At 27.4% G+C, this 14913-nt stretch overlaps 1 protein-coding gene across 4 annotated transcripts in view; it reads left to right on the top strand.

Annotated features, from left to right (window-relative positions):
- Positions 1–14913, top strand: part of trc (Serine/threonine-protein kinase tricornered) — a 131984-nt gene that overhangs the window by 14686 nt on the left and 102385 nt on the right. The window contains exons 1-2 of one of the 4 annotated variants that reach the window (XM_015508948.2): positions 8246–8670; positions 14550–14895. The exons of 1 other annotated variant lie outside the window; for it this stretch is intronic. In XM_015508948.2, coding sequence (XP_015364434.2) covers positions 14640–14895 — 256 coding nt within the window. In that variant the 5' untranslated portion in view covers positions 8246–8670; positions 14550–14639. Of the gene's footprint in view, positions 1–4150; positions 4194–8245; positions 8671–14549; positions 14896–14913 lie in introns of those variants that run through there. 2 more of the 4 variants (XM_015508947.2, XM_089219525.1) reach the window with 2 other exon arrangements.

Genomic DNA, 14913 nt, shown 5'->3' with positions numbered 1-14913 from the left:
ATTACTAGGTATAATATTTATAGAAACCAGTATTTAAAAAAAATCGATTTTATATGTTATTATGTAATAACTTGTTTAAAAACCAAAAAATTATATTACACAGAATATGATTATTGATTAACATCAGTAGTTAAGTTAATTTACCTACTTAATTATTTTTATAAATCTCTGTATATAGCATATATACTGTGGAGTTTCGGTAATCAATGTTATAATTGGTTTTGAACTTTTTTTTAATTTCCCATCTCATTGGAATTATCAAACATTTTCGAACTATAATGAACGCCATTTAGCCACTATATCTTAACTTTTTATTTGTATCTTACATTTTTATGATGTTTACCTATAATATTAGTAATTATATTAGTAAAATGCTTTATAGTGTAAAAATAAGTAAAATAAAATAAAATGTCATCGTCGCGTTCGTCAAGGAATTCCGAGTTACAAATCGCACTTGTTCACTGCTTTTCCTATATCAATTCTACATGTTATTGAAACTTTCAACAACTGTTTTTTTTTTTTGACATGTACTTAACAGTTTAATAGTTATTGGATATCGGTCATTATTACGCCCTATCCTAGCATATACCGAAATGACACTCCTGATTTAAAGAATAAATCCTGTACGCTTAAGGTTTTCTAACTGAAAAAAAAAACGAAAAATAATTTATTTGACGACTTACCGTGGTTACCATTGTCCATTAGAAACTAGGATTAAGACAAAAAAAATAATTAAGGACTCAAATATTCATCTCAAATCTCCGAGTCATTGTATGATTATAACATAACATTACATATGGTTATTGTTATTCCGTATTATTGGAAAAAAAAAATATTAAAAACAGTTTTGTGATTTTATTTTCACATAAAAAATAAGCCTAAAGGTTAATCAATTTCGATGTATTAATCTGTAAATGAACAAATCGTGGGCTTTTATATATTTTTATAATAGGTATATTATATGTTTTTGGGTTGGGTAAGTACAACATTTTTTTCTTTTATATTCGATTTTCGTAACGATTTGATTACTGTCTTAGAAACGTAAAACAACAATACCAGCTACATAGTAATAAAAAAAAACTAAACAAAATGTTTAATAAAATTAGTAAATTACAATAGATATTCTAGTAATTTTCCTCAGAACTATACCCAAAAACATATTTATAATCATCAATGATCCCCCAGTTTTTCTTGCACAGGAAAGAAATGTGTTTTTTAATTAGGGTATGAACATGAAAATCTTACATCTGTACCAAACAATTAGGTTTTTTAACTTTAAAATTAAAATTGTAATTTACATAAATCAAGAAAAACTTTTAAAAAATAGAATATTTTATATGTTTATAAATATCATTAAAATAGCCTGCACAGTTTCTTTAAATCAGTTTAATTTAATTAATTTGGTAGTAAATTTATGTTTTTCATTTTTGAATTACAACTATATTGATTTTGGTGAAAAGTCTAGGTTTTAGCTTAAATTTCGCGTTCTTAAATTTATTGTTTTTTTTCATAATAATCTTAAACAATTCTTTGATCTATTTCTAAATATAACACACCTTTCCATTTGAAACGCGATGTATAAACATTTATTTTGTTTTGGTATTTATTTAAACACGTCATTTTTTAATTGAATATCGATAAAAACTATGCTATTTTATATAAAAAGAGTTCGTAGTTTTTTGTCTTACGTACAAAAAATATTTATTTTTTTCATATTTAAGTGTTAATACAAGCACATTACATATAAATACACATATTTCAACAACATAATAGCATGGTGTCAATTTTTTAAACAAATGACTATTTGGAAATTTTAATTTATATAGCGTGTCTTTATTTATCGACATCTTAACACTAAGTGTTTTTTTTTTTTTAAGTTTCGAAATATCACTGTCAAATTAATAGCAAATCTTGTATAATTTAATAGGTACCTAAATGTCGAACTGTATGTAGGTATAGTAATGTAGTAATGATTCTACTTCATCCTTTTTTTCTATCTATGTTTTTTGAAAACAAATATTATTTAAGATTCTATGTACTTAATAGTTAGTATTCATAGCTATTGGTTAATAATATAATTAATAATCTATCAAATTATTGCAGACTTTTGCCTGAAGATATGCAAATTAGCTTAAACCACGTTGTTATAAAGTGTTGTCTGGTTATTAGTCATATTATTATATTAATTAGTCAAGTATAATATCTTCCTTGAGAATATGTTACAACATCATACTTACCAATGTATAGATATACAAGTGTTTATTAGTATCTAATATTAATTATTAAACTTGTTATGGAGTAAAATATTAAGTTTTCATTCAGTTTACTTCAGATTGATGGTCATCATTATTCATATATCAGTGGCGGATTAAGCAATTTGCCGCCTACAAGCAGGCCATTTGCCATTATTTTCTATAACATTTAATGTTTCCATAAATTCTTTCCAACTATTTTTGAAAGAAGAACATGCATTATAACGACTAGACCACCTAGCTCCAGTAGCTCTTTTCACTACATACCTTCTGATTTGGATTTAATTTTTGTAAATATATAATAAAGCTAGTTTTTAAATTTATTTGTAAATATAAATATTTATAAAAAACATAGTTTTGCTAATAATAAAAATTCGAGTTGATCGCGTTCACCGAAACCATTTCAGTATTCAGTTAGTTAATAACCTAATGAGTAATGACTAATATTCATAAATTATAATATAATTTTATAAATACATTTTTTTTAAGTGCGGCAAATTTGCCGCTCCAATCACCTGATAACTTGCCTGTAGGGTAACCGGCCACTGTTATATATATATATATTTTAATATATAAACGGACGTGAGTCCTAAAACATATAATAATATTAACATTGTGTGTGAAGATAATAAATATTAAATATTACATTAAGTTATAGCTTTTACTAAATTGGAGATTGAATATAATAATAAAACTTAAAAGTAAATAAAAAAAAAAACAGGTCAGTGGGTATCGCTCTGCTGTACATTAGGGGATGGGGTGAACCTCTGACTAAGGTTGGTCAAATTTTGAATTTTGACAAAATACGTAATAATTACAAAAATTCGCAAAATGTTTTAAGCTAGAAATTCATAAAAAATTTTCTTTTTAAATTTAAGATTTGAAAATTTAGTACAAGATTCCTTACAAATTTTTCAAACTTTATCACAAAAAAAATGTCCACCGGAAATTCAAATTAAATGTTTATTATCATTTGAATTTCAAATATTGACAAAAATTCGTCAAAACCACGAATATTTGCAAATTATTTTGTAGTTCAAATTCATAATATTGTTTGTATTTATATCTAAGGTTATAAAATTTTACACTAAGTTTTCCATAAGTTTTGCTTCAAATAGCTATAGAGAAAATTTGAAGCATCATTTTAGGAAAAATGTTTTGAGCGTTTGAGTTTTAAATTTTTATGAAATCGCGTAATGATAACGATTGATCCTCAAATCAGGTATATATATATCTATGATAATATAAGGTATTATGAATTATGATAACTACATGATAACTATACAAATTGATTAACCATGCCTTATGCAAAATGCGTCTTAATTGAAAAATAAAATTTTGTTTCAAAATAGAATATATGACAATATTTAAATATAATATATCCTAGACTGACAAATCATCTCCGTTCAGAATCGTTTTTTGTATACAATGATACTATTATCATTGCTTTCAAATTTAATCCCATCCATTACAGTAACCTACTGTACAGCAGAGCGACATCCACGACTTACCAGCTTTTTTTTTAAATACAAGTTGATAATAACTTCTACCAAAATTAGTATACAGTATACCATATATATAATATATATATGTGTGTATAGGTAATATTAACTCTGAAATAAAAATTGATTTAGTATTTCTGTAAATTATTTAGTTCAGTGATTAGAACATAATATAGCATTCAATATAACATTACAATTATATTATTTAACTAGTGTTTAGTGTTACCTACTAATTATACTAATGTATACGATAAATGATTTCGAATAACTTTAAATGTTAATAAAATAATGTACAGTGAAAATGTGATTTAGATTTTATCACTATTATTTTAAGTTTGTTTTGTATTTTTTTTTATGAATTTGTTGTTTATTTGAACTTTAAAACATTTGTTTCAGGTTAGTTGTATATGGCCCTGTTTGACAAGCTCGGCTGCAACAGGTAAAACAAAATGTAATTTGCTACAATTATTATTATACTATTTGGCACTGCGCCCATTAATCATATTATTATATGGTTCACTTTGACGATATCGCAGGTATAGTACTGCATGTATCATTATAAAAATTCAAAATATACTTACACTTAACTATTTGATCTATATTAACCGGTAAAAACAATTAAAAAAATGTGTAATGGTTGCAGCAGATTGGCATCGGTTACTATGTAATAGTTACTTGTACCGTATAATATGATATCTAAATAAAATGTCTATCTACACTACATATTATTATTACAATCAACGCAATGTGAGATAGTGAGATGTGTGGCGTGTAGCGTGTTTGTGTTTCAGATGATTTAACTGTTAATTGATGCATCGAGAATAGTAGGTTATTGAAAGTCCTAATAACTGAGGAGCACCCTCTCCTACCTATCAAAGAATATCTTGAGAAGTTCAATTGTGTTTTGCAGACGGTTTGTGTAGTCAACCGTTAGTTAATTGGGTAAGTTAACAAATGGGCAGCTAGGTAGTTAAGCAATATCTGCAGCTTGGCCAATATACATCATATATGTATATATAGTCATACGTTCGTATACATAATGCGGGAAATGTGAAAGGTGAATTATTGGCCAACTTTGATTTGTTCTATTTATTTATTTGTTTTGATTATAATATGTGTTGTTGAAACTTGCTTAAACTTTTTGATAAATTTTGTATAATTGAATTGAATATAACCATAACAGTATTTATTGTTTCTACAATTCTACATTTATATTTGGACAGCACTGCATATAGTACGTACCTTATATTATATGCAGTTGTTCAACCTAATGTAATGTCACAAATTTTTTCATCAAGTTGTAAGATTCGTTGTTTGATATGTAGATATTATAATTGGTAGTCCATTAGTCCAATCGGATAGGCATAAAACAGAAAAAACACGTGCATTCACGTATGTTCACTAAATTAATAAAAGAATCAATAATAATATAATACATATTGTGATTATTAAAAAAATATAATATTTTTACTATCCAGGTTGGATCATTGTTATGAATGTTGTTTATGGTCAAAATGTCTAATAAAGGACATAGGTATAGGCAGGTACTAAATGAATGGTTTATAAAATATTAAAAATTAATATAATTATATTATAGAATAAACTGTGCTAAATATTTTGTTATTTAGTTCATAATATATTAATATTTGGGTCTTATAAATTTCAATTTCCAGATGATATTTTTAATTTAATATTAAATCTATCTACATTATATACATTTAATCAATGAATAAGAGTACTTATTTCACAAATAAAATTTATCGTAGATAATAGTGGTTGAGCATCGTTGACCCCATTTTGATTCTATAAATAATATACCATCTTACAAAAAATAACGATGGGTATTTTATATACGTATAAGTATCTCCATTTCAATTACATTTTGAATAGTTAGATAACAATTAGGAAAGTAATTAATTCCCGTAACCTATATAATGTAGTGTAATATAATTTATGAATAAATTATATTTAAACAAACTAATTTAAATATACCTATACAATTAATTTAAAGTATTATACGACATTGATTAATCTAAATATACTATAATGTTTATATTAAATTTTAATGACACAATTAGAGATAATTCAATGTGTCAATATCCAATTAATATAATAATATATATACAAATATTAATTTGGTGGACATCGTTGTTAGTTGTCTATAATTCCACTATTTTATATTAGTTTTTGTTTTTGAGTTTATATCATATTATTAATTTATTTGTTCAATTCATACGGATTTAAATTCCAATAGAATTATATACAATAACATATCACTTCATGATTAAATTGAAATTCCTCTTAAATTCACTAAAATAATTCACAAATAAATCCGCTTTCTGAAATCTAAATATTAGTCTATTTTACAATACAATAAATTTGAGAAGTAGACATTAATTTATTTATTGCTACAAACAAATAAAATAATTCTACACATCTTAAATTACACGATGAGACCTTAAATCTAATCATGGGCAGTAATTCAGGGCTTGCATTCAAATTATTGATTAGTTTATTGTACATTTTCTTTAAAAAATTAAGATAGTTTTTTTTGATTCGAAAAAATATAGTTTTTGATTTTGAATGTTTCCATAATAACTTAAGAATAAAGATTTTAAATATCTATACAATATTGTGTTATTATGAAAATGTGAATAGAGTGTTGAACATTAAACTTGTTTTATTTACCAAATGGAATCTGGTTATTACAAATATACCTAATATATATATATATATATATAAATTTATATATTTGTTTCAAAAAATGATTCCACTATAGTATTTTATTGTTCCTACTCGGCCTTAAATGGCCAAATATTTCATAAAATTATGTTTCATTGAAAACCCATAAAACATTTTTGTTTAAGTTGAACTATCATCGTTACCTATTATAGCAGTATGTTTCCGTGTAACGTTATATGTTATGTGTATTAAACGTATGATAATATTGTTATAAGATCTGTAACAGGGCTTGTGTATTTATACTTGTGTACAAAAATATAACAAGAAACGTGGTATTACGTATTTTGTTGATCGTTGTCTTTGTTTTAATTTGACGACGAATAAAAACTGAATTATTAATTTTAAGTGGGGTTGTCACCATCGTTGAAACACATGGAGTTTCTAGCCGGGGATACTCTTTATAATAATTAATAATATATATAATATATACTTACAACATTATAATTGCGTAATGATTTACCCACTACAGTGGTATATATTATTATTCTGATATGAATTTAATTTCTGTGGATTATTTCTTACCATGATATTAGTTAATATTTCCAGGAAATTGTATTTAATGTACTATAATTATCATATTCTATTGTGAACCATATACATGTCATTTATAATGTGTTATCAGAGGTGTATTTACGATTATTGCGCCCTAGTTACAAAAATGTTGGTGCCCTTTTTTCTCAAAGTTTGCTTTCACTCGTTATCACTTAAAACCTTCCAAGCCCTTTCTAATTAGAAAATTTACTTTTTATCCATTAAAAGTGGTACCCCAAAATGTATAATTTTCTCCCCATTTGCTCTTATAGTTTCACGTGTTTAGAGAACACTTAATTTACCACAATATTTATTATTATTAGAGAACTTATAATTTTAGATTTTTTTCTAAATCGTACCTAATACAATATTATACCCGTAATCTCGTTTAAACTATTAAAATCCATACAGCTGTATATATATACCTTACCTATATACTTTATTATATTACATAATGTACGTGTAGTATTATTCTATATTAAATAATGATTGGGCCAAAAAAACATGTTTTATTAAAACGTTATTATGTCTTGTATATTCATATAGATACGTGAAAAACAAATAGAAAACATGTATGCGTAAGCCTACCTATCTTTAACGTGACAGATAACGACTATGGCCACTAGGCAGATATAGAGGTATACGCAGTTACCACGCTAATTGTTTACCTGTAGCTTATTTAATACGATACGGTCTATACGAAGGAGTTTTGTTTTACCTATTGTCTAATATACGCCACGTGTACCTATAATGTTATTACAATTTTTGGATGTATCCAATTATTTCGTATTCGAGGCAAATCTACGCGACGACAAGACTGGATTAAAATTTAAAACCCAATATTCGAAGGCTTTCGATCATTTTAAGACACATCACATATTATAATATAGAAGCTTAAAAATATAAAAATTATTATAAGTGTTTAGTGTGTAAGTAAAGTACTAGACGGACACTCACAATGTGGGTGCGATGGACCAGGTAAAAAAGTTGATACCGCCAGTCTACGAACGAGGTGGTTTATGGAGGGGCGGGTAAGTGTGGAAAGGGTGAAGGGGTGGGCAATGGAAAGTGTGCGCGACTTGACCTACGTCTTTGCGCATGCGTGCCGACGTCACGTTTGTAAACGTCCGTTGGCGGAATTCAAAAACTCGTGAGCGCCCGCCGCCGTCGAGGGAACTAATACAGCCGCGTCTTTCTCTATCCTTCGCTGCAGTGTTGTTGTTCCCGCCGATCCGTGCGTCCGCGTGCATTGTTGTTGTTGTTGCTCGCGGTCCTAACCGCGACCGTACTGTAGATTACCATGATATAATATAATAAAATAATATATTGTTGGTGATATTTAAATACACATGTGATGATCCTTTTCTCTCGTTAAAATTGTGTTTTTTTTTCATTTCTAAGTGTAATATTCATATTATTTATGTACAGTGCGCCGCAAAAGTGCCGTTTTATTTGTTTTTCTATTTAAATTTTTTTAATTGTGTTAAATGTTAAAGTATAACAGATAATATTATCATAATAGTGTTTCGCAGCTACTTAATTAATTATACTTAACAGCCCGCTAATTAGTCGTTTTTAAAAAAATATATAATTTAAAAGGTCTAAAGACATTATATTGTTTGGACGAAACAAACAACTAAATGGTATTTATACACTTTGGATGATTATTTATATCATTATTATTACATTATAAGTCCGATGAAGTCTTTTGCAAACACCAATGAGCTGTGTAGTGCTTTAATGTTTATTGTTTACATTCAATTAATTGCTTCCGATAATTCGAGTGGCTGGAAAGAGGAAACCTTATATACGTGTAAATATAATAAGTAATAAATAATAACTATTCTAAGCTCTATAGTTTTTTGAGACTTATAAATGAAACATAATATATTCAATTCCAAGAAAGCGTTTGATTTTAAACTGTCGACAATATCTGAAATAAACGAATAAACACATCCTTATTAAAAATGTATTTCGATGTACTTATGATTATTTATTGATTTATACTAGTTAACATATAAATAAATAATAATAACAATGTGTGAGAAAAATGTCTTGTATTGAAATTTTTTTTTAGTTTTTTGGTTACTACTTAGGCATTATTGATTATCTACTTTTATTATTTTATAACACAATTTCGTATGTTTTTACTATACGTACTTAGAAATTATTTCAAGAGTTTTTAAAGCAAATTTAGTTAAGTAGAGCAAACATATATATTGTGTATCAGGGGATATTATTAATTTAATAACATCGGTCACTGTTAGGTAGGTAATTTATTTTAAATTTTAAATTAAAAAAATTAAATTAAATTTTAATTAGTAAAAATGTTGATATTAACTATAGTATGGATTGAAAATGTTTTTTTGCTCATTAAATATATGCATGGTAGTAATTCTTTATAATATAGTACTGTACATTTAAATTATCAATACCTATACTTCTACTTTAAAACTTACTGTGATACGAATAACTAAGTAGCTGACAAGGTAGTAGACAAGTAGCCTCCTATAAACTCAAAATACTATTTTGGTTTTAAATAAGTTCGTGTTGTGTATAATACATCATATTTTAAACGATTTTAACCTAGTTTTGTTTATTTATTTTTATTAACTACCCCTTTATAAAACTATTTTAGCTCAATAATTTTAATAAATTATTACCTAGTTTAATAATTTAAAATAGCACTACTTAATTCAATTATATTCCTGTAATTTAATGTAATATTTAATTGTACCTATATCAGAACGGAGAAGATTAATTCATAATCATATTATATTTGTATATTTGGTAAATTAGTAGGTTTAAGGTATTAATTATTTTACTTAGAACTTGGCAAATAATCATTTTTTATTTATTCACAAGTTGTTAAAAAAATATTGTATTGGAAAAGAATTTTCCCGTTTTATCCAGTGGGCATGATGAATACAAAACCAGAAAATAAAGTTTTTGATAATTTCTCTACACTTTTGGGTAAGGCATTCTTGTCAAAAGTATTTTAAGTTTCGGTACGATAAATTATGAGTTACCTTATTTCTATAAGTCTACATTCATAAATTCATATTTTGTGTCAAGTGAATATTATGTTTTAGTGTATTTACAATAACAATATGTTTAATATGTTATGCTAACATAATTAGATGCAAATATAAAAAAATCGATCGATGAAATCTGTGTAAATTAGTAGTACCTACATTACTTTTAGTCTAGTTGGAAATATTGAGAATATGATATTTTTTTATATTAATCTTTTAAACTAAACAAAATATACTTTTCATTATTGATTATTGACTATTTACTTTTATTTTATAAAACAAAATAAGTTAAGCATCTACATTATCCGTTTTGAATGAGTGAATGCTAAAAACTAATTGCCTTGTTTATGTATAAAATATTCAATAGTCAAACTAGCAATCATAATAATATTGTGTCGTGAATTCTATACCATATATTATTTTAACGAAATATTATTATTCTAAAATGTATAAATGTACCATCAAGTAAATAATCGTACATAATCGTTAGGTAGTATATAATTATATAATGCATATTTTAAAATTATTCTATTCCATATTATATGTACATAAGTGTATGAATTTAGTAGGGCAACAATGTCGGTTTCATAACTGAAAGTTATTATACTATCATAACTCTAGAAATATGTATTTAATTTATGTTATTAGTGTTATTAGGTACCTATACCGTTAACATCAATGTTTGAGTTGAGTTGTATTTAAGCGGTGAAATGTTAATAACAAAATAAAATACAACTTTAGAGAAAAAGTCTCTGAAGAAATATTTGAACTAAAATTTTTAACATAAAAAAAAATTAATGACTACCAATTTGCCTACAAATGTACATCATTTGACATTTAAATGTATATGTTGGTACTTACATAGCTCCGTAAGCGACCGGTGGTACGCCCACATGTTTTTTTTAATCTCTTCTTCGTATGTATACCAAAAAATGAATACACTCCATGTATCTATGGCGTATAAGATTCCACACCTGGTGACTTGATAGTTTTCTGCACCTCCACCACCACGCTTTGTTAAACAGAACCGACTATGCTCGCTTTGAATGGGCCATGCAAATGTATATATACCTATAGAGTTCAATGACAAAAATGTATCGAAAAATTACATTGTCGTCTCATCGCCCCCGTTGATCATTGCCTCGCCGGCAGCAAGGCTATACCTATCACGACCCCGGCGGCGTTCGCTGTTCGTGTTCTTTTTGATACGTACCTACATATATGTGTTGCTTTCTCCCATTCAAATCGTTTTCCAGCAATCGTAAGAATAAGTTAAAGACGCTTTGTTACGTTTTCTTGCGTGATATTATTGTATAGGTAAAAACGAATGGTGTATCTACCCACTTCCGTTTTCATATTTTATTTCTTATCATTTTCTCTCCGCTTGATATACTAACATACTGTAAAATAGGCAAACTTCAGCCTGTTGTTGACGGTTTTAAGTACAGTTATTACTTAATTAGTTAGAATAATAAAAATGAAAGGTTTTCACGGTGTTGCCCTATATTTGTCCTTGATATTTGACATTTAAAGTATACTCAAAGGACGAGGGTGTATTGTTCGGGTACGACCGATACCTATATATCATCAGTATGTCCATACATTTTTGAAATATTTACATTTATTTTCAACATACTTTTAATCGTTTTCTAATATATTAAATACATAGAATTTAATCAATATAGTAGAACTGTCAGAGTATAGGATCACATTTAGGATATTTTATTTCTTATATTATAAAGGAATTATAAATGTTAAAAATCTCTATATTTATTAAATTATTTTACGAGTGTTATATTGGAATTTAATAAAGAAACAAATTTTGGGTGAAATTCGTTGAAAAAACCTGCAAAAATTCTACTGGTAAATTTTGTTTCAAGCACTTCTATATAAATTTTTATACTTGAAATAATAAAATGATTTAGAAATTTTGGTTATTTAATTTTAATTTTGTCCTTCACTAAATACTTGATAATAGATAATGTCTATGAAATAAAAAAATAAATAAGTGATAAATGGTTTATCCCAAGGCCACCTTTGAAATGAATGACTGTTTTTTTAAAATGTTTATGGACAATTCGTCATTAAAAACACGCTCCTCTTCCTGTTATTTTTTATCATTGCACTTTCTTTCAGTTTTGTCACTATTATTGCCTACGAGACCCAATAATTTACTCATAGGTGAAACGCCCACATTGTACGTTGGCAAAAGTATCGGAAAGAACCCTGACATTTTTATCGAAAAATATATATTCGTTCTATATTTCTTTGGCATACAATTATGACAAGCAGTCATATTTGGCCAATATTATCGATTATTTTCTTTCAACGTATCCAAATGTCCATTTTCATAAGTTTTGGGCGTGGATTTAACCTCAATTTTTCAATTTGTTCGATTGAGAGTTGAATCCATAATAATATATATTATATGTTGAATATCTATATAATATATGAACTGTAAAAAATAAAAAATCATCCCTATTTATTTTCCTGAAAATGATGTTGGTTGCCTGCACGCCAGTCTATTAGCAAAATAAAAACAATATCACAATCAACCATAAATATACCTATTTAATAATGTAATACTAAAATCTTACGTTTAAAAAATATGTTAATAAGGTGTGTTTCTTTATCTTTGTATATTAGGGTAAACGTCCGTTAAACGGTTAATGACCTATCAGTAGTTACTGATAGGTTGTTATATAAGTTTAATTTCCCTGAAGACGATACATGAGTCTTCCTCTTTTAAGACAAAACCTTCATAACACTGTTGGTAATGGCCTGTTGTTTTTTACGTTGTCAGAGGGAAAAATGGTACCAATCCGGTTGTCACAATCACTACCATAACCGGAATAACGGTAATGACCGCGAAAAGTCATTGACGTAACTGTAGGTTATTGAATTGTTTATTTCATTCTTGTAATAATTGAAGATATCCATTCTAGTTATTGAATAGCAATGTTTTTATATATTATGATAAATATTAACACTTCAACAACAGAGTTATATGTAAATAACCTTTTATTGTTAAATGTTGATAGTATTTTCTTATTACACATTTATTCGAAATTTCACACTTAAAGGGGGTCGTTATAATAATGATGGTGGCTAATTTTGTTAATAGAGCACATCGAAAACAGTTTTATAGATTTTGAATATAATTAATTAAAAATCTGGAGGTTGCTGCATAATAATTGATTTTTCTGTACCTAGTTATTAATTTTTTCCTTGACGTAATATTGTATTAATATAATAAAAAAAAAATTTTTATAGTTACTGTATTGAGTTTCAAACTATATGTGGTGTTATGTACAAAGTATTATTGCATTTATAACTTTAATGACAAAAAAAATTTAAAAATATATGCGAATGTATATTCTATATAGGTACCTATATAGGTATTGTAAATAAATAAAATTGCTTGAAATGAACATTTGAAAATAATGTGCTCATTGCTCAACGAAAACCTTATAATGTGTAAAGGTATTGCGTGCGTTTAATAGTATTTGATTGTTTTTAGGTTTTTAATGACTAAGTATAACCACTGAAGGTAATTTTTTTATATTAAAAAATAATGTTATTTTAGATGAAATTGGATAAAATAAATAAAAAAAATTAGTAAAAAGTTAACTAACATCATGGATATTGGTTTTGTAAATAGCAAAAGGTTTCGTCGGATTTTTATAATGTTATAGTCTTATTCCAATATTGCTTTTGTGCAACCACCTCCATCAACCACTACTGCCGACTCTTTTGATCTAAAATCGGTTGCTCTTCGTAGCCTCAGCCATGAAAAAGAATGTTGATCACGCCCCCACGTTTTGAAATATTCTACTATAGTATGTCGCCCGATGTCGGCATCACGTCGTTGCAGCAATATTTCTGTCTTACGTCTTTTATTCATTGTCTATGTCGAACACGGTGAAGATATATCATACATAATTTCCATCATACCCTATAATTCGTTGCATTGTGACTTGCGAATAAATATTAGATCGCGTGCTCGTCAGAAAATATATTCGTTAGACGATTGATCGATCAGAAAACGCGATTTTATACCTTTTAATTTACTATATATATATATTGTACTCGTATTATGTAGAATCGGCTGTCGTGGTGGACGTGTGTGTAGGACCGGGTTAACCATACAGAGGTAGCATAAAATATATACATATATACTTTTTTAATTATAACTATACACACTAACCTGCTACATAATGATATAGGTTCCTAACAGAAACAAATTCAATTACTCATTATGCATTATGCATTGAGTTATATTTTATCGATTTTACTGATGAAATTATTACATTTTTCCAATAAGTATATTTTGAGAATTAAAATACTTGACCCTATAAAGTCTAAGTGTTTATAATATATATATTGCGAGATATAGTGCCTTTAAATGGTTTGATCCGGTCCTGCGAGTGGCGTATTTGCGTTTGTAAAATCGAACATTTTTGTAAATAAAAAATGTGTACACACAGACTGCTGCTGTGAAGAATGATATAATTTGAATATTGGAGCACTGGAGAAGCATATTTTTGTGTTATATATATAACTATATATAAGTGCACATGTCGCCGTACAGCAGGGAACACCACACGGCTGTCGTCGCGCCCGTTTCAGCGGCTTCGCCAGTAATCGAAGAGTTTGGCGTTAACAAGAAAGATGACGCCGCCGCAGCCGCCGCTTGTGGACTGCCGGCTTACCACCGTAAGTACTCAGAGTCCGGAAAACCCGCTGCCGGATATACCAATGGGTTCTCTTTGCTCCGTCGTCTATTGCGTTGGTGGTTCGCCCGCTTTGGTCAGAAGCCACTGGTTAAAAAAGGTATGTCGAATTTGTATA

The sequence above is a fragment of the Diuraphis noxia genome, unplaced genomic scaffold, assembly GCF_037042655.1.
Source record: "Diuraphis noxia isolate RWA-SAM2 unplaced genomic scaffold, SU_Dnox_SAM2 contig0002, whole genome shotgun sequence".
Lineage (NCBI taxonomy): Eukaryota > Metazoa > Arthropoda > Insecta > Hemiptera > Aphididae > Diuraphis > Diuraphis noxia.
Note: the sequence above shows the minus strand (reverse complement) of the source record. Positions and strands in the feature narration are given on the sequence as shown.